The sequence below is a fragment of the Ammodytes marinus genome, assembly GCF_949987685.1.
Source record: "Ammodytes marinus genome assembly, chromosome: 6".
NCBI lineage: Eukaryota > Metazoa > Chordata > Actinopteri > Uranoscopiformes > Ammodytidae > Ammodytes > Ammodytes marinus.
The window spans coordinates 20,012,449-20,040,107 of NC_137235.1; the positions used below are offsets into that span (position 1 = coordinate 20,012,449).

The 27,659-nt window shown below is 38.3% G+C and overlaps 2 protein-coding genes across 2 annotated transcripts; one reads left to right on the forward strand and one right to left on the reverse strand.

Annotated features, from left to right (window-relative positions):
- Window positions 1–1,384: 1,384 nt before the first annotated feature.
- On the forward strand, window positions 1,385–7,646 carry LOC307251456 (uncharacterized protein; the record flags this gene model as incomplete). The annotated part of the gene is made up of 4 exons (XM_080028827.1): window positions 1,385–1,480; window positions 1,611–1,695; window positions 1,794–2,537; window positions 6,870–7,646. The coding sequence occupies exons 2-4, from the start codon at window positions 1,627–1,629 to the stop codon at window positions 7,644–7,646; spliced, it is 1,590 nt and encodes a 529-aa protein (XP_079884953.1). The 5' UTR covers window positions 1,385–1,480; window positions 1,611–1,626.
- Window positions 7,647–10,353: 2,707 nt separating this feature from the next.
- On the reverse strand, window positions 10,354–27,653 carry LOC307251457 (G-protein coupled receptor 4-like; the record flags this gene model as incomplete). The annotated part of the gene is made up of 4 exons (XM_080028828.1): window positions 10,354–10,387; window positions 10,511–11,167; window positions 25,757–25,936; window positions 27,580–27,653. The coding sequence occupies 4 exons, from the start codon at window positions 27,651–27,653 to the stop codon at window positions 10,354–10,356; spliced, it is 945 nt and encodes a 314-aa protein (XP_079884954.1).
- Between the last annotated feature and the right edge of the window lie 6 nt (window positions 27,654–27,659).

Below are 27,659 nucleotides of genomic sequence, written 5' to 3' on the forward strand. Positions count from 1 at the left end.
AAACACACATGGCCCAAGTGCTGATCCCTCCATATGAGGTCTTCAAAATCACAGATGTCCTGACAAATGAGCCGTGGTGCAGAGTGGTCTACAAGCTACGGAGCACCAAAATGCCAAGGAGTGATTTAAATTGTAAATTGAATGAAAGGCAAATGGAAGCGTATTTATTTGGAGATATTTCAACACACCGGCAAGCGAGCAGTATTTGGATGATGTCAGCGTGCCTTATGCTTTTGATTATAATTTCTGTAATCCTGGTAAAGCGCAGGCAGGAGTCCTTTGTAGCTGCAGTTCTCAGTGCTTTGCTGGCACTGGTGATTATTCTGGTGATGTTGAAACTGAAGGGGTAACGTGTGTTAAAATGTATGAATGTTATGAGAAAATGTTCCCTTTGAAACAACCCAAAAGTTATCTCTTAAATTTTTTTTTATTTACATCTAATTATATTTAGCCTTTGAGAAGTGAAAGTTTTGTAAGGTATATTCTCATAACTGAACAAACAAGCTTTCTCACAGGAACATTGGATCCTTGGAACACTTTTTGAAGTTAGAAAGCTACCATACAAGTTAATGTTTCACAACAAAACCCCTTCTCCTAAATCTGCATAGTGCACCTTTAATGTGCGGAGAACATTGAGATCCTGACAAAGAGATTTTTGAACAATCCTTGCTTGATTGAAATTTGTAGCTTGTTGTTAGCTGTCGAAACCCTAAAACTATATAATATTGATACCTTTTCTAAAACATGTTTTACTATCATTATTGTTATCAAGGAAGTTTAATTTAATTCTTTAATAAAGTTTCTGATTCACTGCTTTGACATGTGGAATGTATGGTTTAAATAGTACAATTCCTACCATAACAACATGCACACACCACACAAACTACCCCATTGTATATAATGTAATATAATTATGTATTTTCTGGCAATAATGTAAAACACATTGTCATTTATGTATAATATTTGTAGATTTTTTAAATTTTTTATTCAGGACCAAAAAAATATTGTTGATAAACACTAAGTTTGTACTGTACAGTATGTAAATTCCTGCTGTAACATCACTGTGAGCATTACCACATATTGGACAAAAACATTAAAGTTGGATGCTTGTGTTGATGGCATTTCCGGCAGAAATACATTTACCTGCAAGTTAAGTGATTATTTCATGTGACTGATTTCAATGTTCATGACTCATACATAAAAACAAAACAAAATGTGTTCTAACAATGGTAATTTAAGGGATACTTGAAAACACTAAGACACTCTTACCTTATGGCCATTTAAGTTAAAACGGAACAATTCCCTGATCCAAAGACACAACAATTCATTACAATCACAGAAGGAAGGAGTTGACCCTACAGTTCTACTAAAGGTCCCACCCCTGATTGGAATGACCTGCAGCTGGTTAAAGACAAGCAGGAGCTCACCTAAAAACAGTCACAAGTCACCCAAATGGCACTACACCCTTTGAGAACCTGTGGTAAGTGAATTAAAGTAGCTGATTTCTTCCTATTGTGTCCTGAGGGTTTGGTCCACAACAACAACAACAAAAAACAATGAAAGATTTACACAGGAAATGTGTTAACTGAAAGATGTATATTTGTGTGCAGGTTTCTCTGCTGGTGAATGATGGCAATGATTGCATTGTGGGCAGCACTGCTGATGACATATGGAGCCTTTAAAGGAAATGCAAAGGTAGTGTATAGGTTGTCTGACCCCTTGCTGAAGTGACAGCCTTCATTTAATTTAATTTAATTTTTATTTATTTTTTTTAATTTCTACTTTTTTTTCAGGACTTTGCAGCACCTGTGTTAAAAGGTCTGCTAGATTTGGCTCCGAACTGTGTTGATGACATGTACTCTGGCTGCAAAGATAAGATGGAGTACACGGTGAAGAAGGAGTACCTGCCGAATGAGAAGAACAAAGACAAATCCTTTCTCCTGGCCTGGGCTGAAGCGGAAAAGTACTACAACAAAAAATGGAAGCATAAAAAGGGAAAGCAACCTTCCACCTCCCTGGGGAAAGAGCGGATCATGGCCATTTATGCATATAGCCTCGACAAACCAAAAATCTATCTTGATTTCAATAATGCAGTTCGAACCCAGAAATCTAAGTACAAGACCACGTTCAGGTATCACGCACTGCACTTTTTCCTGACCGACGCCCTTCAAACCCTCAACGGACGCAAACCTGACGCAGAGAGATGTCTCACCGGCTACCGTAGAGTCAACACCTCCTTTAGCCAAGATGTTCTCAACAAGGCCTTACGCTTCGGCTCTTTCACCTCCAGCTCGATGGGTTGGTACCCCAGCGCTGAAAGGTTCGGAGACAAGTCGTGCTTTGAGATTGTCACGTGCTCCGGAGCAGACATCTCACTCTACTCTAAGCTCGGGGAGTCGGAGAGAGAAGCCCTGATCCCTCCTTACGAAGTTTTCAAAGTCACTAGGATTGACAGGAGATCCAACCGGAAGAGTCTTCCGTGTGAGGTGGTCTATAAAGTGAAGAGCATAAGAAGAGCGCTTTCCAATTTGAATTGTGCCCTTTTCTGAACTGTGTAGGTCGTGCATTTAGGGTTTCAAATTTGAAAGCACCAGATTTGTGATTTAATTTATTTTTCAAAAGGAATTTGGATATAAAAGCGACTTGAAATAAGTGTGTGACATCGTTGACCTTTGCAGTATTATTAACATGGGAAATTTCAGTATTTTAACATAATAATAACCAAAACTGCAGTTGGATACAGTGCAACGGAAAACAAATAAATTGTAAAACTTCATAAAAAGAAATCCGAAAAACAAAAGTTTTTGTAATGCTTTTTTTCCTTCATACAATTAAGGACTGTCCATTTAGCAGCCTGACTGCCTGGGGGTATAGACTGTTGGCCAGCCTGCTAGTTTTGGCCCTGATGGACCTATATATTCTCCCAGAGGGCAATGGTTGAAACAGGTGGTGAGCTGGGTGTAGATTGTCCTGAAGGATGTTTTTTACTCACCGCATGCAGCGGGAGGTGAACACAGTAGCGACTTGGAAATGTTTGAACCTGGTGAGGCATACCCAGACTAGGGAATTACAAAAAAACGATATAAAAATAGCATTCGTTGCACTGATGGTCTCATTTGCTGTTACATGTCATTTGTGATCATCAGAGGAAAAATTAGACTGTTTCAGAGATATTTCAAAAGTTCATCCTAGCTAAATTAAGAAGCTGAATGTTTTATCAGATTAGTTTACAATTTAAGCAAACACATCACAGCATATACTGCATCAAGTTACACAGTCTCCAGAAATCCTTTGTTTATTTCCCATGAAGTTAGATTATTGAGCCTGAAATGGGCCAGGTAGAATAGAAGAACTTGCTCCATGCATTTTCTAAATGTAACTTCCATCTTAAATATTTGCTTGTTACTACACGTGGTTTGCTGGTTGACTCCCTCCAACACCTGTAGGTTTGCATGGCCGTGCTTCGTGTCTGTTACAGGGCGACATGTAAAGCAGTTTTGCAGCTTTGGATCATTTCTCTTGCAAATGAGAGACGTGTGAGAGAAGAGACTGCTGTTCCGCCTATCAATATTCAAGTTCCAGATAAGCTTATAACATTACAAAATTTATATTTTCTCTGCCAGGAGAGGTCCCAAATGCTGAGCTAATGGTTGATGACTGTCCATGTATTGGTTGGTATGTCAATGTGTCTTTAGTACATGGTCTCATATACATATGAGAAAATAATTTATTTATGTTAAGTTTATGGAGTTTTAAAAGTAATTAATTTGATTGATTTGGTAGAGTATGCTACTGCTGCATATCTTGTTGGGCAGTATACATAGTTGGTTGAGCAGGTTGAAGCTTATTAAGAAGGTAAGAGTAACAGTGAACATAATTCTTTACAGGTTCATCTAAAAAAACTGAATATCATGGAAAAAAGTCCATTAAAAAAGGGAAACTCTTGTATATTCAAGATTCATTACAAAAAGTGAAATATTTTAAGTATTTCTTTTGTTTAAAGTTTCATGATAACGCATTACAACTCATGGAATAAAATAAATAAATAATAAATAATCTCAAAATATAAGAATATCACATGAACAAATCGAAAAAGGATTTATAATTCAGAAATTTAAACCTTCTGAAAATTCCAAATTCACTTTTATGTCTAATGAATCTTGAAAATATGAAAGATTCCCTTTTTTTAAATGAAAGTAGGCTACAGAGAAAAATTACTTTTCATTAATATTCCATTTTTATTTAGATGCACCTGTAGAGACTCCGTTCAACAGACTTACGTTTATTATTTTGAAAAGTTATTTATTTTGATAATTTCTTTCACATTCTCTGACTTGTGTGAAGAAATCAACCCAACCAAATTTAATTTTCACACATTTCCATTGTTCCCTAACAGGAAGTTCAAACGTTTTTCTTTATCTTTTCTTCTATGACTCTCTTGCCTCCAGCTAAATGCTTTGCTGCCACAGTGCTAGCAGACTTAGTTGGCATTGTCACATGTTCTAGAGTAGACACCAGTGGCTGTACACTGCACAGTTGTAAAGATAAGGCCTTACATTCCCTTTTAAGAACATGTTTATCTAGGCAAACTGCCACCTCTCTCGTATTCGACACCACCAGTGAGCTGTCTTATCTTTCACCCAATGTTTAACATCATTAACTGCTTGATGTTGTATTACCCCCTAAGTCAGTGAAGACTACAGAGACTGTGCTCTCATTGAAGGGTGTTTCTTCTCAACAAGTTTTCAGAGGTTATTTCAGAAATGATGGTTGTTGTGAGTTCAGTTTACTGAATGTTCAATATATTATTAAATTAACTACTTAATTTAAGTTATTTGGACACATTGTAAGCTCATTTGGTAATACTTCTCAGTAAGCACTGCATTAAGGTGAAAATGCTCTTCTCTTCTTGGGAGGTATATGGACAAATAATATGTTTAATGGTTTTTGTTTAGTTTTAACACAGAATGAATAGTTTGGTTGTAGAAAATGTGGGACAGTTAAAGCATGACCTACTAGCTTGTAATAAACTAATTACCAAATAAAAAAATTCAAAATTCTCGAGAAATCCTTCCGTTATCTAATACGTGTCTAATTATACAGTTTTCAGGTAGAATAGAATAAATTGCTCCACACATATTTTAAATGTGACCTCAACTATGTATATTTTTAGTGCACTCATAATATTTTGATTTCTGTCTTAGCAAAAGAGAATTTTTAAATCCAGCCGACACTGTTTACTTTCCCAACACTTAAGGTTTTCCCAATATAGCCTATACACTACTGTGAACAATATATAATTTTCTAACATTTCTGTCATAGTTTGCTGCTTGACTCCCTCCAACACCTGTAGGTTTGCATGGCCGTGCTTCATATCTGTTACAGGGAGAACATGTAAAGCAGTTTTGCAAGTTTGGATCACTACCCTTGCAAATGAACTAAGTTGAGATAATAGGAGAATGAGTCACTCTGTGAGCGTTCCACAAAAGTTTAGAAGATCTTCATAGAAAATGCATTAAAGTATAAATGACATTGAAATACAAAATTACAGCTAATACTATGTGACCCGGAGTTCCTCTAGTATAATAGCTGCCTACCTTAACATGGCTTTTGAAAAATAAAGGCTTTATTGTCAAAGTGACTTTCACAATCAATGCTTATAAAAACACTGAAAGATAAAATACTTAATAATGCCATAGAAATAAGAAATATATAATATATGGATTCGTATTTAAACTCATATTCCCCTTAGCCTTTAGCATGGATGCCTAACATACATCTCTGCTTATAAATAATTTGCATTTACTGGACAGTTTCCCCAACTATTTAATTCATTTAAATCCAAACATGGCTGTGAGAGTGGTCTGGGGCTGCTCCAATGATTCTCCAACTCATTTTCACATTCATATATACATTCAGGATAGATGGGATCAAATATTAAGGCTCCGCTTTAACCTCTACACCACGAGCACCCCCCCAAGTCGTAATGTTTTTACCAAAAGAAGGAGACTACACAGGCCAGCTACATTTCAGCATTTCCTGGTGATGATGAATGTGTTAAAACTTTTTCTTTGCCAAGAATGATCATTAAACTTCAGCTAAAGGTCAACAACCGTCCATTTACTGGTTGTTATGACAAACTGCATTTTTTTAAGTCTACTTTTTCTTTGTATTTTAATATATGTTATATTTGTGTTGCCTATGTTTTTTGTTGTTGTTTTTATTGTGCAAATAAATAAAATAGAAAAAATAAAAATTTGTCAATTTCTTCATGCTAAGAGTCTGGAAAGTTGATGCAGATGATTAAAGGTAATTGAGGGAATAGAGAAACAGTGTACATGTGTATTTAAAGGCTTTGCTTATATGCAGGCTGATAATGTAAAACTAAACTTTTGTTAAGAATTCTACAGGAACACAGAAGGTTGGACTTTTTTTCTTTGGTTGTCTCTTTTTGGCTCTCTTACCTCCAGCTTAATACATTGCTACCACAGCACTATCAGATTTCAGTGGGAAAGATAAGCCCTTTAGTTCACATTCATGGCACATTTGCATATCATATGCAAAAAATGGTCTCTTCTTTTTTTACATGAAATAAATGAGCTGTTTTATCTTACACCCAATGTTTGACTTTCTTAACTTCTTCCTATATAAGTTACCTTTCAGACAGGGAAGTTCAGAACTCTGTCTGCAGGTTTCTACTCTGGTGAAGATGGCAGTGATGGCAGTTTGGGCAGCAGTTCTGATTACTTATGGAGTCTCCAAAGGAATCGCAATGGTAGTGTACATATATTTATGATGATTGCCTGCTAACTACTGTGCACCATAAAACAAGATAATTTGTTGCTATAATGACTTTTATTTCCTTAAAGGGGGCCAGTGGATCTAAAGCTGGTGTCCATAGAAGCCCAAATAATGTCCTGCCCCTGGACATGGCTCCAAACTCTGTTGATGACATGTACCATGGCTGCAATGTCGGCATGAAGAAAAAGGTGCTGAAAGATTTCCTGCAGAATGAGAAGAACATGGTCAGCAAATTCAAAAATGCCTGGCAAGAAGCAGAGGAATACACCAGGAAGAGATGGCGGGCAGAGATACGCATTGGTAGGAAAGAACAGTTTATGGCTATTCGAGTTTATACTTCTGGTGAAAAGAATATTTATGCTGATTTCAATACAGCAGTTCGAGCCCAGAAATCTGAGTACAATACCTTATTCCAGTATCACACTCTTCACTTTTTCCTGACGAGTGCCGTGGAAACCCGCAACAGGAACAAACCTCCGGAAGAAAGATGTGTGACCGGCTACCGTAGAACGAACGATTACTTTAGCCAAGATGTTCTCAACAAGGAGATTCGTTTAGGCTCTTTTGCGTCCAGCTCAAGAGGTCAGTACCTCCACCCTGAAATATTCGGAGACAAGTCATGCTTTGAGATTTACACATGTTTTGGAGCAGACATCTCTGCGTTCTCTAAATTTGAAGAAGAAGGTGAGGTGCTGATTCCTCCTTATGAGGTCTTTAAAGTCACTGAGATAAAGAAGCGATCCAAACCGGAGGATCCATATCCATGTGACGTGATGTATAAACTGAAGAGTACAAAGAAAACTCTTTCCAATTTGAATTGTGATTATTTCAAAAAAGCAGTCTGACGTGTTTATCATACAGAAAACAAAACTTGTAAATTAACATTTTAGGATGTATTGTATTATGTATCACAAACTATCTGTTATTACATACAGGTGGTAAACACAGGTAAAAAAACACCTTAATTATTTCAATAATTTGACAAATGAAAATTAGAATTAGAATTGTTGAAGTTGAATAGCCAGCAGTGTGGAGGTTGTATTGTGCAGTGTAGAAGCACAATCTAATTGATATATGAAAATGAATTGTTAACATTATGTTAGTGTTATAATGGATCTGTGTTCTTCCATAATTTTAAGCCCAACATAGAGACAGTGCAAAGCTGAGCTCATTATTTGAAAAGCATCAACCGAGTATTGTTCAACATAAAACACACTGTAGTTGAATTTGAAATGTTAAATGTATTTCAACAGCCTCTAGCCAAAGCCAATGAAGCAGCCACGAAACACATTGGTTAGTTGGTAAACGTGTAAAATCTTGTATTAAAGTGTATTTCCCATGATGTCAATCAATTAATTCAATTTAAATGTAATGCATGATGCAAAGTATGTCCTAAAATGTTACTGTTTCAAAACTGTTTCCACAAAATGATTAAACACCCCTGTGTTGCAAAGATTGTGAATGTTTGTCAAATGTGTTTCCCGATTCAATTGGAATCATTCACTAATCAGTGTCCTCTTACTACCCAAAATAAATATGAGAGAAACTGTGGCTTGATTGAAACATGAATATGCTTATCTGAGTCCTTAGTCATTGCCTTGTGCTCACAGCAATTTAATTTATATCAGCCTCAAGTGACTCTCTGACCTGTTTTGCCTTTTGTTTCACCTCTCAGTCAACTAGGGCTGGCCCGAATACCATTTTTCAGGCTTCGAATATTCGTTGGTTTTTCCGAGCGAATATTCGAATATTCGTTCCAGAAAAACACACCATCAAAAACAACATAAAAAAAAAAAAAAAAAAAATTAAATAATTTTTTTTTTTTTTTTTTTTTTAAACGTTAATAATCCCTATATACTCCCTGGAACCGATTTTGACAGTATCTGCATATTTTGTTGAAGATTTACGCGCTCGGAGGTGAAGTAATGGATGCGCTATGACACTTAGTGATGTAATATCCTCCTAAATGAGCAATACTACTACTACTACTACTACTACAATATTACTAACTTTTATATCCAAATATAAAATTATTTGATGACATTATATTGCAGTACTAGCTTCTTGCAAAAAAAATTTGAAAAAAAAAAAAAAAAAAAAAAAAAAAAAAAACGAAGCTCCGAATACTAATTTTCCGAACGAGTATTCGAATATTCGAATAATTCGGGCCAGCCCTACAGTCAACATATAGCATACTGCAGACACCGGGCTGAAAAAAGTGCCCTTTACCGCCTCTGTACTATGAGGAGAGAAGTACATTAAAGGGATGAGGTACTTCAGACTTTTTTGTGCCCCTGCCCACTTCTGAAACCACGCCTATGCCCTAAGCAAAATGACTTGAACACCTTGAGCTTGTCAAAGGACTTATAAGTGAGTTCCTGTACTGTATAAGGCCTGCATAAGATAATAGCTGAACTTAACAGATACAACACAGTTAGTTCACCATAATATGTGCATTTTAGGTATGTAAAAGGCACACTATGCAACATTTTAATGAAAACAATAATTAGTCACACACAAAAACAATCACTCTCAATGATCACTTCTGCTGCATTAGAAAGTGTGGTGGTGTGTTTATCTGCACAGTCCTCCTCTCTCTACCTGTATTTTACATAGTAGTGTTTTGTAAACAGAAGACTCAGGTCTGAGCTCCACCCAAGCTCCTCCCTGCTACTTCTCACTACCTGCTTAACATCAGCTCTCTATCTTAACATGCAAATGATTCTCAGCTGCAGTATTGCAGATAAAAGTGTGACCAAGTCTTAAGTCAGTGCATTACATTCATATTGTTTTATATCACAACTTACGGTTTACATTGGAAGCCAACATTGAGTGCCGAATGCGAGTGGAAGTGTGCCCTATGTAGGGAGGTGGAAGGTAAGGGTTGATAAGGCTGGATTGATGGATGAAGAGATAACACGTCAGCGAGAGTTTTTGTTCTGTTGCCGACCTGCATTTAAATCTCTATTCCTTTTCTTTTTTTTAATACCCCTATCTCGCTCTAACCTCAGTCTTACCAGATTTACCATGTGCAAAAAAATAGACAGTGAACACATAAGCATCGGATGTAAAACATATTTTAAAAAACTAACCATAACTACAGTATAACTATAAAACGATTTTCTCCACCCATGGTAGTTTGTGGTAGCATGTGTTTCCAAATCAAACACTAATTCCCACACATCACCATTACAGTATTTAAACAAAGATGAACCACCGACATCTTATTGAAGAAAGATTTATTGTTTTCCTATCACAACCAATGAAAACATGTGCCACAATGAGACTCAAGTAGATTCAATGAAATGCAAGCAGACGTCTGTTTATGATTAATGAGACCAATATTTTTCTCCATGGTGTTTTTTCACAGACTGACATTAAAGCGTTTTGAATACAAAAGAAAAGGAGCTAAGAAACAATCAGTATTTGCAAATTTGGGCTTTTTGATATAAATATAAATCACAATCAACAAGAACCAGAAAACGCTGCAGCATGTTATACTATACCACAACATCAAACACATACAGTACATAGGTTTATTAACAGTGATAATTAGACCTTCTTGAAGCAGGGAAGTTTCCCTGCCCTGTGGAGATACAGGAGGGGCTGCATAAAGCCGGCTAGTAAAGCTAAGCTTACACAAATGGTTAAGGTACTACCATAGTCTATACACGTCAAGCAACTTTGCAGTGGAATGGCAACCGTATACAAAAGGAAATAATTAGCCATGGCAATCATTACAAGCAAGATGGTTTTAAAGGCTGTTCTCTTTATTGTGTTGGTCTTCTTTGTCTGTTTGTCTTTTTCGCCTGGGCCGGGGCGTTTCAGAGCCCTGAGAACTGAGAGGCAGCAGAAAAACATTACCGATGCACAGAGTAAATTTTGGATGAAATACCCATAAAGATACATAGGTTTGGTGTAGGTGAACAGGGAGAATATGCAAGAAAGCAAGGTAATCGGCCAGACAACACAACAGCAGGCTACCTTGTACCTCAGGGGTTTAAAGCGAAGAAATAACACAGGATGGACAACCGCAACATAGCACTCGACACAGATGCAACATTGGAAGAGGGGACGAGCGGTATAGAGCAGGCCACGTGAGAACATTAAGACTTCAAAACAAAAGAAAACCCACCAAAATCTGTAAACAATATAGAACAGGGTGAATAAACACACCATGACCTCAGATATAGCCAGGTTGAGAGAAAAGAAGTTGGAAGCCAAAGTCTCTCTGGCTCCTGTCAATATCAGCCACAGGACATAACCGTTCAGAGGAACACTCAGGACAAAGTTGACTAAAACTGCAGCCAGGAGTCCATCATCAAAGGCAGACAGGTGGCTTGACAAGGTGGTGTTCATCCCGTGACTGTCAAGAAGAACAAGAGAAGCTTTACTTGATATGATATGCAACTTTTCTTTGATTTTTTTTGGCTTGTCAGTACAAAGTTTTAGCAAAGAATGCATACTAACTATATGTTAACAGCAAGCATTTACAATCATTTTAGAGGAAGTTCACAGCAGCAACATACTGAACATAAGTTAACAAACTTAATCCCTATAGTTCATACCTGGTTTAGTGCTGAGTAGTGTCTGGAGTTCTGGTCAAGCTGCAGTGAAGTGAAGTTCTGAATGACAAGCTGGGAGCAAAGGCTCTTATTGCTTGGTTTACTAATGACATAATCAAATACACTGCAAAAACAACAAATACACAACAAAAACAACAAAACGCTAAAAGACCACATGGAAAATGGAAATTTTATTCAGCACCAACAGGTGTTATTCACATAGATGGCTGGGATGGATGCAAATGTTTAGAAAATAAGTTAATGGATATTTGTCTACAGGCATAGGCAGTGTGAAGAATGCTTGGTTTAAATAATTCAAAATATCCTTAACAAAATTGCTTTGCAAAATAAAAAAGGAAAACAAAATAAGAAAAGTAAGGATGCGTTAACACATTGAAGCTCAAGGATTACACTTCTTCAATATTTAACATTGATTATGTTCGTATGAGCTCTCTATCTGAACATGCAAATGTTCAAGCGAGTATCAAAACATTGGAAATAAAAGTGTGACCGAGTCTTAAGTCTTTTTTTTACCACTATCTCGCTTTAACCTCAGTCTTACCAGATTGGCCATGTGCAAAAGTTAGAAAAATATATATATTTTTTAAATATTTTAAAAAAGGAACTCTAACCGCTGTACCTAGTGGCCGGTGAGTGTGTGTGTGTGTGTGTGTGTGTGTGTGTGTATATATATATATATTAGAGGTGGGCATAGATTAATTTTTTTAATCTAGATTAATCTAGATTAATTTTGGAATTAATCTAGATTAATCTAGATTAAAATGGCTCATTTGAATTCATTCATAATATGTGTGTGCTCCCTAAATAATGACTCAAAGTAAGTCTTTGAGAACGTGTTTCTCAAGCCAGGTGGCGCATCAGACCAGGGGCTCATCTCCTGTTTCCAACATGCATCACAAACTGCTTGAGGAAGCTGTTCTACTATGATAATTGGTGATGAAAATAAATAATGTTCAACAAGATGTTACTTAGTAACGAGTAACCGGCATCGGACCTCTTTTTTCAGTAACAAGTAATCTAACGCGTTACTATCTCCAAACCAGTAATCAGATTAAAATTACTCATCAAAGTCACTGTGCGTTACTTTTTCTGTAATTTTCCTTAGTGAAACATTTTACATAACTGCACAAATGACTGCGATTGCGATTTTATGTAAATAAATGTGCACGCATGTGTCTCTAAACGCTCCAACTGCTCCAACCGCTCCTCTCGTCTTTTTGGTAGCGCCCCTCGTCTCTGTCATGCAGCGTGTGTGTGTGCGCCTGTGTCTGTGTGTGTGTGTATGTGTGCAGCAGCATTACGGCCGAACTGTGGCGCAAAACAAAGTTTCCCCCCCGATGAAATATAGCGTCTGCTATGGGGATATTTAGGATTCGGGTACGGTGACGTTGACGTTGAAGAGATAGAAGTGTTTAAAACTTGGAAACTTATAGTCACGTGGCGACCGGTGGCCACACACACCCACCCTGCGTTCCAATACCCGATTGTGTCGTGGGCAAGTGATGGAGAGAGAGAGCGGCGGGTGTGTGAGAGAATAAAGGCTCCTCAAGTGTCAACAACGGCCCCCGGCTATTATTATCTCCCCTGAGCCGAACAGGAGGTGGAATAAGAGATTAACGGCGATATTTTTTTTATCGCCGATAAGAGTCTTGCATTAACGCAGCACGTTAACGCCGATAACGGCCCACCACTAATATATATATATATATATATATATATATATATATATATATATATATATATATATATGTGGGTATACATATACTGTATATATATACATGTATATATGTTTCCCCAAACTATTTAATTCATTCAAATCAAAGAACTTTTCCTGTAAGGCAACTTCATTTGTGGTAAGGCTCATTTAAACACAAAATACTTCATAAATAAATAGTCAATAGTCAGACACGAGAAGAAAATGAATAGTTTAAAAACTATAATCCCTGTTGGTAGGGAGAATACATACTGTACGTAGTGAGTTGGGGGAAAGGTGAATAGGTAAAAGTCTGAAGCGATGGGGGGGGGGGGGGGGGGCTGTTTATTCAACAGTCTAATAACGGACATGACTTGTTTGGGTCTTAGTTGCAGGGAACAAAATTTTTTCCCTGAATGTAATTGATGGCAGTAGAGGCAGAAAGATGTGTGTCCGGCCACCGTAGAATGGACAAGTACTATAGCCAAGATGTTCTCAACAAGGAGATTCGCTTAGGCTCTTTTACGTCCAGCTCCCTACTTCCGTATCCCAAGCCTGAGATATTCGGAAAGGTGTCATGCTTTGAGATTTGCACATGTTTTGGAGCAGACATCTCTGTGTTCTCTGAATTTGGAGATGCAGAAGGTGAGGTGCTGATTCCTCCTTATGAGGTCTTTACAGTCACTGAGATAAAGAAACGATCCAAAAAGGAGGATCCATGTGATGTGATGTATAAACTGAAGAGTACAGAAACACCTCTTTCCAATTTGAATTGTTATTATTTCAAATAAGAAGTCTGACATGTTTTACATACAGAAAACAAAACATGCAAACTGTAACATTTTAGGATGCACTGTATTATGTATCACAAACTATCTGTTATTACATACAGTACCCAGGTAAAAAACAACGTTATTGTTTCAATAATTTGACAAATGAAAAATAGATTTAAAACCATCATTTTTAGACCAACATAGAGACTGAGGCTGAGCTCATTATTTGAAAAGCATCAACTGAGTATTGTTCAACATTAAACACACTGTAGTTGAATTTGAAATATTAAATGTATTTCAACAGCCTCTAGCCAATGAAGCAGCCACGAAACACATTGGTTAGTTGGTAAACGTGTAAAATCTTGTATTAAAGTGTATTTCCCATGATGTCAATCAATTAATTCAATTTAAATGTAATGCATGATGCAAAGTATGTCCTAAAATGTTACTGTTTCAAAACTGTTTCCACAAAATGATTAAACACCCCTGTGTTGCAAAGATTGTGAATGTTTGTCAAATGTGTTTCCCGATTCAATTGGAATCATTCACTAATCAGTGTCCTCTTACTACCCAAAAGAAATATGAGAGAAACTGTGGCTTGATTGAAACATGAATATGCTTATCTGAGTCCTTAGTCATTGCCTTGTGCTCACAGCAATTTCATTTATATCAGCCTCAAGTGACTCTCTGACCTGTTTTGCCTTTTGTTTCACCTCTCAGTCAATATATAGCATACTGCAGACACCGAGCTGAAAAAAGTGCCCTTTACCGCCTCTGTACTATGAGGAGAGAAGGGCACATATACATTAAAAGGATGAGGTACTTCAGACTTTTTTGTGCCCCTGGCCACTTCTGAAACCACGCCTATGCCCTAAGCAAAATGACTTGAACACCTTGAGCTTGTCAAAGGACTTATAAGTGAGTTCCTGTATAAGGCCTGCATAAGATAATAGCTGAACTTAACAGATACAACACAGTTAGTTCACCATAATATGTGCATTTTAGGTATGTTAAAGGCACACTATGCAACATTTTAATGAAAACAATAATTAGTCACACACAAAAACAATCACTCTCAATGATCACTTCTGCCCCATTAGAAAGTGTGGTGGTGTGTTTATCTGCACAGTCCTCCTCTCTTTGCCTGTATTTTACATAGTAGTGTTTTGTAAACAGAAGACTCAGGTCTGAGCTCCACCCAAGCTCCTCCCTGCTACTTCTCACTACCTGCTTAACATCAGCTCTCTATCTTAACATGCAAATGATTCTCAGCTGCAGTATTGCAGATAAAAGTGTGACCAAGTCTTAAGTCAGTGCATTACATTCATATTGTTTTATATCACAACTTACGGTTTACATTGGAAGCCAACATTGAGTGCCGAATGCGAGTGGAAGTGTGCCCTATTTAGGGAGGTGGAAGGTAAGGGTTGATAGGGCTGGATTGATGGATGAAGAGGTAACACGTCAGCGAGAGTTTTTGTTCTGTTGCCGACTTGCATTTAAATCTCTATTCTTTTTTTTTATACCACTATCTTCTAACCTCAGTCTTACCAGATTTACCATGTGCAAAAAATAGACAGTGAACACATAAGCATCGGATGTAAAATATATTTAAAAAAATTAACCATAACTACAGTATAACTATAAAACGATTTTCTCCACCCATGGTAGTTTGTGGTAGCATGTGTTTCCAAATCAAACACTAATTCCCACACATCACCATTACAGTATTTAAACAAAGATGAACCACCGACATCTTATTGAAGAAAGATTTATTGTTTTCCTATCACAACCAATGAAAACATGTGCCACAATGAGACTCAAGTAGATTCAATGAAATGCAAGCAGACGTCTGTTTATGATTAATGAGACCAATATTTTTCTCCATGGTGTTTTTTCACAGACTGACATTAAAGCGGATTGAATACAAAAGAAAAAGAGCTAAGAAACAATCAGTATTTGCAAATTTGTGCTTTTTGATATTAATATAAATCACAATCAACAAGAACCAGAAAACGCTGCAGCATGTTATACTATACTACAACATCAAACACATACAGTACATAGGTTTAGTAACAGTGATAATTAGACCTTCTTGAAGCAGGGAAGTTTCCCTGCCCTGTGGAGATACAGGAGGGGCTGCATAAAGCCGGCTAGTAAAGCTAAGCTTACACAAATGGTTAAGGTACTACGATATTCTATACACGTCAAGCAACTTTGCAGTGGAATGGCAACCGTATACAAAAGGAAATAATTAGCCATGGCAATCATTACAAGCAAGATGGTTTTAAAGGCCGTTCTCTTTATTGTGTTGGTCTTCTTTGTCTGTTTGTCTTTTTCGCCTGGGCCGGGGCGTTTCAGAGCCCAGAGAACTGAGAGGCAGCAGAAAAACATTACCGATGCACAGAGTAAATTTTGGATGAAATACCCATAAAGATACATAGGTTTTGTGTAGGTGAACAGGGAGAATATGCAAGAAAGCAAGGTAATCGGCCAGACAACACAACAGCAGGCTACCTTGTACCTCAGGGGTTTAAAGCGAAGAAATAACATAGGATGGACAACCGCAACATAGCACTCGACACAGATGCAACATTGGAAGAGGGGACGAGCGGTATAGAGCAGGCCACGTGAAAAAATTAAGACTTCAAAACAAAAGAAAACCCACCAAAATCTGTAAACAATATAGAACAGGGAGAATAAACACACCATGACCTCAGATATAGCCAGGTTGAGAGCAAAGAAGTTGGAAGCCAAAGTCTCTCTGGCTCCTGTCAATATCAGCCACAGAACATAACCGTTCAGAGGAAGACTCAGGACAAAGTTGACTAAAACTGCAGCCAGGAGTCCATCCTCAAAGGCAGACAGGTGGCTTGACAAGGTGGTGTTCATCCCGTGACTGTCAAGAAGAACAAGAGAAGCTTTTCTTGATATGCAACTTTTCATTGATTTTTGGCTTGTCAGTACAAAGTTTTAGCAAAGAATGTTTACTAACTATTTGTTAACAGCAAGCATTTACAATCATTTTAGAGGAAGTTCACAGCAGCAATATACTGAACATAAGTTAACAAACCTAATCCCAATAGTTCATACCTGGTTTAGTGCTGAGCAGTGTCTGGAGTTCTGGTCAAGCTGCAGTGAAGTGAAGTTCTGGATGACAAGCTGGGAGCAAAGGCTCTTATTGCTTGGTTTACTAATGACATAATCAAATACACTGCAAAAACAACAGATACACAACAAAAACAACAAAACGCTAACAGACCACATGGAAAATGGAAATGTTATTCAGCACCAACAGGAGTTATTCACATAGATGGCTGGGATGGATGCAAATGTTTAGAAAATAAGTAAATGGATATTTGTCTACAGGCATCTTCAATATTTAACATTCATTATGTTCGTATGAGCTCTCTATCTGAACATGCAAGCAAGCAAGTATCAAAACATTGGAAATAAAAGTGTGACCGAGTCTTAAGTCCTTTTTTTTACCACTATCTCGCTTTAACCTCAGTCTTACCAGATTGGCCATGTGCAAAAGTTAGAAAAATATATATATTTTTTAAATATTTTAAAAAAGGAACTCTAACCGCTGTACCTAGTGGCCGGTGAGTGTGTGTGTGTGTGTGTGTATATATATATATATATATATATATATATATATATATATATATACAGGTCCTTCTCATATAATTAGCATATTGTGATAAAGTTGATTATTTTCCATAATGTAATGATAATAATTGAACTTTCATATATTTTAGATTCATTGCACACCAACTGAAATATTTCAGGTCTTTTGTTGTTTTAATACTGATGATTTTGGCATACAGCTCATGAAAACCCCAAATTCCTCTCTCAAAAAATTAGCATATTTCATCCGACCAATAAAAGAAAAGTGTTTTTAATACAAAAAAGTCAACCTTCAAATAATTATATTCAGTTATGCACTCAATACTTGGTCGGGAATCCTTTCGCAGAAATGACTGCTTCAATGCGGCGTGGCATGGAGGCAATCAGCCTGTGGCACTTGCCTTGCCTTGCCTTGTGGCACTGCTGAGGTGTTATGGAGGCCCAGGATGCTTCGATAGCGGCCTTAAGCTCATCCACAGTTTTGGGTCTGGTGTCTCTCAACTTCCTCTTCACAATATCCCACAGATTCTCTATGGGGTTCAGGTCAGGAGAGTTGGCAGGCCAATTGAGCACAGTAATACCATGGTCAGTAAACCATTTACCAGTGGTTTTGGCACTGTGAGCAGGTGCCAGGTCTTGTTGAAAAATTAAATCTTCATCTCCATAAAGCTTTTCAGCAGATGGAAGCATGAAGTGCTCCAAAATCTCCTGATAGCTAGCTGCATTGACCCTGCCTTTGATAAAACACAGTGGACCAACACCAGCAGCTGACATGGCACCCCAGACCATCACTGACTGTGGGTACTTGACACTGGACTTCAGGCATTTTGGCATTTCCTTCTCCCCAGTCTTCCTCCAGACTCTGGCACCTTGATTTCCGAATGACATGCAAAATTTGCTTTCATCCGAAAAAAGTACTTTGGACCACTGAGCAACAGTCCAGTGCTGCTTCTCTGTAGCCCAGGTCAGACGCTTCTGCCGCTGTTTCTGGTTCAAAAGTGGCTTGACCTGGGGAATGCGGCACCTGTAGCCCATTTCCTGCACACGCCTGTGCACGGTGGCTCTGGATGTTTCTACTCCAGACTCAGTCCACTGCTTCCGCAGGTCCCCCAAGGTCTGGAATCGGCCCTTCTCCACAATCCTCCTCACCTCTTCTGGTTGTGCAGCGTTTTCTGCCACACTTTTTCCTTCCCACAGACTTCCCACTGAGGTGCCTTGATACAGCACTCTGGGAACAGCCTATTCGCTCAGAAATTTCTTTCTGTGTCTTACCCTCTTGCTTGAGGGTGTCAATGATGGCCTTCTGGACAGCAGTCAGGTCGGCAGTCTTAACCATGATTGCGGTTTTGAGTAATGAACCAGGCTGGGAGTTTTTAAAAGCCTCAGGAATCTTTTGCAGGTGTTTAGAGTTAATTAGTTGATTCAGATGATTAGGTTAAGAGCTGGTTTAGAGTACCTTTTCATGATATGCTAATTTTTTGAGATAGGAATTTGGGGTTTTCATGAGCTGTATGCCAAAATCATCAGTATTAAAACAACAAAAGACCTGAAATATTTCAGTTGGTGTGCAATGAATCTAAAATATATGAAAGTTCAATTATTATTATTACATTATGGAAAATAATCAACTTTATCACAATATGCTAATTATATGAGGAGGACCTATATACTGTATATACATGTATATATGTTTCCCCAAACTATTTAATTAATTCAAATCAAAGAACTTTTCCTGTAAGGCAACTTCATTTGTGGTAAGGCTCATTTAAACACAAAATACTTCATAAATAAATAGTCAATAGTCAGACACGAGAAGAAAATGAATAGTTTAAAAACTATAATCCCTGTTGGTAGGGAGAATACATACTGTACGTAGTGAGTTGGGGGAAAGGTGAATAGGTAAAAGTCTGAAGCTGTTTATTCAACAGTCTAATAACGGACATGACTTGTTTGGGTCTTAGGGGCAGGGAACAACATTTCTTCCCTGAAGGTAATAGATGGCAGTAGAGGCAGAAAGATGTGTGTCCGGCCACCGTAGAATGGACAAGTACTATAGCCAAGATGTTCTCAACAAGGATATTCGCTTAGGCTCTTTAGCGTCTAGCTCCTTACGTCTGTACCCCAATCCTGACCATTTCAGAGACAAGTCATGCTTTGAGATTTACACATGTTTTGGAGCAGACGTCTCTATGTTCTCTAAATTTGGAGATGCAGAAGGTGAGGGCTGATTCCTCCTTATGAGGTCTTTAAAGTCACTGAGATAAAGAAGCGATCCAAACCGAAGGATCCATGTGACGTGATGTATAAACTGAAAAGTACAAGAACTCTTTCCAATTTGAATTGTGATTATTTCAAATGAGAAGTCTGACATGTTTTACATACAGAAAACAAAACATGCAAACTATAACATTTTAGGATGCACTGTATTATGTATCACAAACTATCTGTTATTACATACAGTACACAGGTAAAAAACAACTTTATTATTTCAATAATTTGACAAATGAAAAATAGATTTAAAACCATAATTTTTAGACCAACATAGAGAATGAGTCTGAGCTCATTATTTGAAAAGCATCAACTGAATATTGTTCAACATAAAACACACTGTAGTTGAATTTGAAATGTTAAATGTATTTCAACAGCCTCTAGCCAAGGCCAATGAAGCAGCCACGAAACACATTGGTTAGTTGGTAAACGTGTAAAATCTTGTATTAAAGTGTATTTCCCATGATGTCAATCAATTAATTCAATTTAAATGTAATGCATGATGCAAAGTATGTCCTAAAATGTTACTGTTTCAAAACTGTTTCCACAAAATGATTAAACACCCCTGTGTTGCAAAGATTGTGAATGTTTGTCAAATGTGTTTCCCGATTCAGTTGGGATCATTCACTAATCAGTGTCCTCTTACTGCCCAAAATAAATATGAGAGAAACTGTGGCTTGATTGAAACATGAATATGCTTATCTGAGTCCTTAGTCATTGCCTTGTGCTCACAGCAATTTCATTTATATCAGCCTCAAGTGACTCTCTGACCTGTTTTGCCTTTTGTTTCACCTCTCAGTCAACATATAGCATACTGCAGACACCGGGCTGAAAAAAGTGCCCTTTACCGCCTCTGTACTATGAGGAGAGAAGGGCACATATACTTTTTTGTTCCCCCGGCCACTTCTGAAACCACGCCTATGCCCTAAGCAAAATTACTTGAACGCCTTGAGCTTGTCAAAGGTCTTATAAGTGAGTCCCTGTATAAGGCCTGCCTAAGATAATAGCTGAACTTAACAGATACAACACAGTTCACCAGAGCCGGCCCAAGCCTTCAGGGGGCCCTACGCGAAATGTGAATAGGGGGCCCCTCTCCAATGTTAGCGCTGCTGAAACTAGAAACTAGATCTTTGTTAAATATCATTCACACACCCAGTGTTTTCCGCTAGTGTCTCCACTGTGCAGCTGTGCGAAAATTTTAGACAGCGGAGATTCAGACCCTCCTAGGGGGGTCCGGGGGTATGCCCCCCCCGGGAGATTTTTTGAAGCTTTTTAACCCTTGTAATGTACTCCCGACAGACTTACACCCATGGTCCTCTGGGGTCATATTGACCCCAAACGGTTTGGTGTTTTTTTAAAGCCTAAAGTATAAATTGTCAATACATTTTGTGTTACACCTTTACTCTGACTTGAGTTCAACCCATTACCACAAATATTTGCCTTAGTTTTGGAATTTTAGGCCAACGGACCTTGTTTACATAAAAATATACAATTTTTTCGATTTGAAATTAAAAAAAAAAAAAAATAAAATTCCTTTACATGATTTTGACTATATGACTCATTAGAGAGTGGCTTATGTCAAAGGTTAGTGAAAAAACTGTTTTTGAATCACTTAGATTTTTTTAATAGGAGCAAATACAAACACCCATGGTCCTCTGGGGTCATATTGACCCTGCCCAGTTCGGCTGTTTTTTAAAGCCTATAAAGTATAAATTATCAATTAATTTTGTGTTACACCTTTAGTCTGACTTGAGTCCAACCCATTACCACAAATATTTCCCTTAGTTTTTGAATTTAGGGCCAACAGACCTTGTTTATATAAAAGTATGCATTTTTTGATTTAGACAGTCAAACCAGGCAGGGTCAGTTCTCGCCTGGTTTGACTGTTTCTAAGGCAAAAAGCATAAATAATCACTAATCTCAGTTTTTCAGTTTTATACTCAACTTTATCCTCACTCTTTACCTGACATAATAAACATCACAACACAACATTACACCATGTAAAACTTTGCAAAAATGTACTTTTTAGAAGTGAGTCACCCTCGATTTGGCCCTCAGTTGCATGCGAGGCCGGTAGTTATGGAGTGATCTTTGCTGATTCACTTCATTGCATTTTGTTGAACTTGGTTCAAAATGAGCTCACAAGCCTGTTAGGTAAAGCCTGCTACCTACTGATCATGCTGCCTGTCTCAGACTACGATTTGAAATGGTGCAGAGTCTGCCAGAAACGATCTGTTTATGTGTTTTGTTTTCCTAACCATTGCTTGACCCCACACATCAAAGGCACAGGTGTTGGGTCTGTCTGTGTGTGTGTCTGTGTGTGTTTTTTTGGGGGGGAGTGCTCATGTGTGCATGTGTGTGTGCGTGTGCGTGTGTGTGCGCTCGTGGGTGTGTGCTCATGTACAGGTATGTGCATGTGTGTGTGTGTGGGTGTGTGTGTGTATGTGTGTGTGGGTGTGTGTGTGTCTGTGTTGTGTGTGTGTGTGTGGGTCTGTGTGTGTGTGTGTGTGTGTGTGTATGTGCGTACTTGCGTGCGTGTGTGTGCTCGTGTGTGTGTGCTGGTGAAGTGTGTGTGTGTGTGTGTGTGTGTGTATGTGTGTGTGTGTGTGTAGGTGTGTGTGTGTGTGTGTGTGTGTGTGTGTAGGTGTGTGTGTGTGTGTTTGTGTGTGTGTGTAGGTGTGTGTGTGTGTGTGTGGATGTCGTTAGAAGAAGGGGGGGGCGGGTATTTCCTCTGTTAGAAGCAGTATAGTGTGACATTTTGCCCCATTGCACCATTGTGTGCTGCGGGGTCATATTGACCCCAGAGTACAACAGGTGTTATAAAATTCAATAAAACACCCATAATTTTATCAAAACACTTCAAATGTATAGGAATCATCAAAAGCATAGTATTGAACAACCCCTATAATTTTCAGACCATTTGGTGAATGACAAACATGTTTTCCCCTCAAAAGAAATGTCTTGTGGGGTCAAATTGACCCCAGTACAATAGGAGGGTAGTGAAATGCATGAATCTGGTAGCCTGGCCATTCCCAGACCTGCCACTAGGCGCTGGCAAATAAAATTTGCTGCGCGTGTTGGTCTGGACACGCTCCGTTGAAGCTTTATCAAGAAGACCAGAAATCTGGCTATGGTTTCAATTGGTTCTATCTAATATGGGCGTGCCAGAGCCCTTTATATGGTACTCTGGGGAGGACGTAACCGGATGACGACAGTGACGTGCATGCGACGTCGAAGCCGTGATAGTAAACATCAAAGATGGCTGCGGATATGTTGTGTGAGTTTGAGACTGCTTTGGCCTCGACCCTTAACGATTTGGAAGACGGCACTCAAATCTTTCATTAGCAAGTAAGTGGAATGTTCTGTTTTGCCGACCGACAACGGCAAACGTTTAATTTAACAGTTTAACAGCTGTTCGCTAAACGAAAGGGGCTTACGTCACCTTGTGCATCGCTCTGATTGGTTGTAGTGCTATCCAACTGCGTGCAGTGGCATTTGAAATGCACGAGTAGGAGCCGCCCCTTGAGTTGGAAATTACTATTGATCGTGGCCAGACCCTCTATCGTTCAAGATATCACGGTCTGGATTTCCAGGCTATGAATCTGGTGTACTTTGAGAGGAAAATTAAGAGGCTAAATATGAGAAATTTTGTGTGAACAAATTATTTGGAGACACTGGGCCAGATGAATTAGAAGCTATTGAAGAAGGACACATGGATTTTCCATAAAAATATTAATATAAAATAAAATATTATGGAGGGTCCTCTGGGTTGGGCTTGGAGCTCTTTTTCTTTTACGGGACATATTTCTCTGTAATATAATGAATGCATTTAAATGCAGTGAGAGGAACGAAGCAGAAGAACTCTGTTGTCCAGCTACTGTATCTTTTTTTCCACAGACGAGGCTGAAATAGGCTATAGACTATACACAGTGCATGGGCAACTGAGGGCAGCCCCATTTCCAATTGTTTTTAAATAAACTCAATACACTGTGCATGGATGTGAACGCGACATGATCAGATAATTTCGGATTACCTCCCAGATGAACTGATTACATTTTTAGGCTATAAATTATTTACACCAAAATATTGTATTCTTTTTTTGTATGATAACTCACATTTGCATAATATGATGTTAATATCAAACACACAAACTACATTTTTTTTTTTTTTTTTTTTTTTTTTTTTTTTTTGCAGGGGGCCCCCCTGGCGGTCGGGGGCCCTGAGCGACCGCTTGGTTCGCTTATGCCTCGGGCCGGCTCTGCAGTTCACCATAATAATATGTGCATTTTAGGTATGTTAAAGGCACACTATGCAACATTTTAATGAAAACAATAATTAGTCACACACAAAAACAATCACTCTCAATGATCACTTCTGCCCCATTAGAAAGTGTGGTGGTGTGTTTATCTGCACAGTCCTCCTCTCTTTGCCTGTATTTTACATAGTAGTGTTTTGTAAACAGAAGACTCAGGTCTGAGCTCCACCCAAGCTCCTCCCTGCTACTTCTCACTACCTGCTTAACATCAGCTCTCTATCTTAACATGCAAATGATTCTCAGCTGCAGTATTGCAGATAAAAGTGTGACCAAGTCTTAAGTCAGTGCATTACATTCATATTGTTTTATATCACAACTTACGGTTTACATTGGAAGCCAACATTGAGTGCCGAATGCGAGTGGAAGTGTGCCCTATGTAGGGAGGTGGAAGGTAAGGGTTGATAAGGCTGGATTGATGGATGAAGAGATAACACGTCAGCGAGAGTTTTTGTTCTGTTGCCGACCTGCATTTAAATCTCTATTCCTTTTCTTTTTTTTAATACCCCTATCTCGCTCTAACCTCAGTCTTACCAGATATACCATGTGCAAAAAAATAGACAGTGAACACATAAGCATCGGATGTAAAACATATTTTAAAAAACTAACCATAACTATACAGTATAACTATAACACGATTTTCTCCACCCATGGTAGTTTGTGATAGCATGTGTTTCCAAATCAAACACTAATTCCCACACATCACCATTACAGTATTTAAAAATAGATGAACCACCGACATCTTATTGAAGAAAGATTTATTGTTTCTCTCTCACAACCAATGAAAACATGTGCCACAATGAGACTCAAGTAGATTCAATGAAATGCAAGCAGACATCTGTTTATGATTAATGAGACCAATATTTTTCTCCATGGTGTTTTTTCACAGACTGACATTAAAGCGGATTGAATACATAAGAAAAAGAGCTAAGAAACAATCAGTATTTGCAAATTTGTGCTTGTTGATATAAATATAAATCACAATCAACAAGAACCAGAAAACGCTGCAGCATGTTATACTATACCACAACATCAAACACATACAGTACATAGGTTTATTAACAGTGATAATTAGACCTTCTTGAAGCAGGGAAGTTTCCCTGCCCTGTGGAGATACAGGAGGGGCTGCATAAAGCCGGCTAGTAAAGCTAAGCTTATACAAATGGTTAAGGTACTACGATAGTCTATACACGTCAAGCAACTTTGCAGTGGAATGGCAACCGTATACAAAAGGAAATAATTAGCCATTGCAATCATTACAAGCAAGATGGTTTTAAAGGCCGTTCTCTTTATTGTGTTGGTCTCCTTTGTCTGTTTGTCTTTTTCGCCTGGGCCGGGGCGTTTCAGAGCCCAGAGAACTGAGAGGCAGCAGAAAAACATTACCGATGCACAGAGTACATTTTGGATGAAATACCCATAAAGATACATAGGTTTTGTGTAGGTGAACAGGGAGAATATGCAAGAAAGCAAGATAATCGGCCAGACAACACAACAGCAGGCTACCTTGTACCTCAGGGATTTAAAGCGAAGAAATAACATAGGATGGACAACCGCAACATAGCACTCGACACAGATGCAACATTGGAAGAGGGGACGAGCGGTATAGAGCAGGCCACGTGAGAAAATTAAGACTTCAAAACAAAAGAAAACCCCCCAAAATCTGTAAACAATATAGAACAGGGATAATAAACACATCATGACCTCAGATATAGCCAGGTTGAGAGCAAAGAAGTTGGAAGCCAAAGTCTCTCTGGCTCCTGTCAATATCAGCCACAGAACATAACCGTTCAGAGGAAGACTCAGGACAAAGTTGACTAAAACTGAAGCCAGGAGAACTTCATCAAAGGCAGACAAGGTGGTGTTCATCCCGTGACTGTCAAGAAGAACAAGAGAAGCTTTACTTGATATGATATGCAACCTTTCTTTGATTTTTTTTGGCTTGTCAGTACAAAGTTTTAGCAAAGAATGTTTACTAACTATTTGTTAACAGCAAGCATTTACAATCATTTTAGAGGAAGTTCACAGCAGCAACATACTGAACATAAGTTAACAAACTTAATCCCAATAGTTCATACCTGGTTTAGTGCTGAGCAGTGTCTGGAGTTCTGGTCAAGCTGCAGTGAAGTGAAGTTCTGGATGACAAGCTGGGAGCCAAAGCTCATATTACTAATGTCATAATCAAATACACTGCAAAACAACAAAACGCTAAAAGACCACATGGGAAATGGAAATTTTATTCAGCACCAACAGGAGTTATTCACATAGATGGCTGGGATGGATGCAAATGTTTAGAAAATAAGTTAATGGATATTTGTCTACAGGCATAGGCAGTGCATACGAAGAATGCTTGGTTTAAATAATTCATAATAATTTACATTCATTTTGTTCGTATGAGCTCTCTATCTGAACATGCAAATGTTCAAGCGAGTATCAAAACATTGGAAATAAAAGTGTGACCGAGTCTTAAGTCTTTTTTACCACTGTCTCGCTTTAACCTCAGTCTTACCAGATTGGCCATGTGCAAAAGTTAGAAAAAAGACCGTATACACGTAAGCATTGGATGTAAAAATATTTTAAAAAGGGAACCGCTGTACCTAATATAGTGGTCTGTGAGTGTATATATATACAATGTATATATATACACTCACCTAATAAAGTGGCCGGTGAGTGTATACACATCCACTCAGTATTAATTTCAATAATCAAACCTGTGTAGGTAACACAAAAAAAAACCTGTGTAGTAGGTAACACAAAAAAACAGTAGACAAATACCCATTAACTCATTTTACAAACATGTGCAGGGTCACAGCTGGTATCATCTATCCCAGCCATCTATGTGAATAACTCCTGTTGGTGCTGGATAAAATTTCCATTTTCCATGTGGTCTTTTAGCGTGTTGTTGTTTTTGTTGTGTATCTGTTGTTTTTGCAGTGTATTTGATTATGTCATTAGTAAACCAAACAGTACAAACCTTTGCTCCCAGCTTGTCATTCAGAACTTCACTTCACTGCAGCTTGACCAGAACTCCAGACACTGCTCAGCACTAAACCAGGTATGAACTATAGGGATTAGGTTTGTTAACTTATGTTCAGTATATTGCTGCTGTGAACTTCCTCTAAAATGATTGTAAATGCTTGCTGTTAACAAATAGTTAGTATGCATTCTTGCTAACACTTTGTACTGACAAGCCAAAAAAATCAAAGAAAAGTTTCATATCAAGTAAAGCTTCTCTTGTTCTTCTTGACAGTCACGGGATGAACACCACCTTGTCAAGCCACCTGTCTGCCTATGATGATGCACTCCTGGCTGCAGTTTTAGTCAACTGTGTCCTGAGTCTTCTTCTGAACGGTTATGTTCTGTGGCTGATATTGACAGGAGCCAGAGAGACTTTGGCTTCCAACTTCTTTTCTCTCAACCTGGCTATATCTGAGGTCATGATGTGTTTATTCACCCTGTTCTATATTGTTTACAGATTTTGGGGGGTTTTCTTTTGTCTTGAAGTCTTCATGTCCTCACGTGGCCTGCTCTATACCGCTCGTCCCCTCTTCCAATGTTGCATCTGTGTCGAGTGCTATGTTGCGGTTGTCCATCCTGTG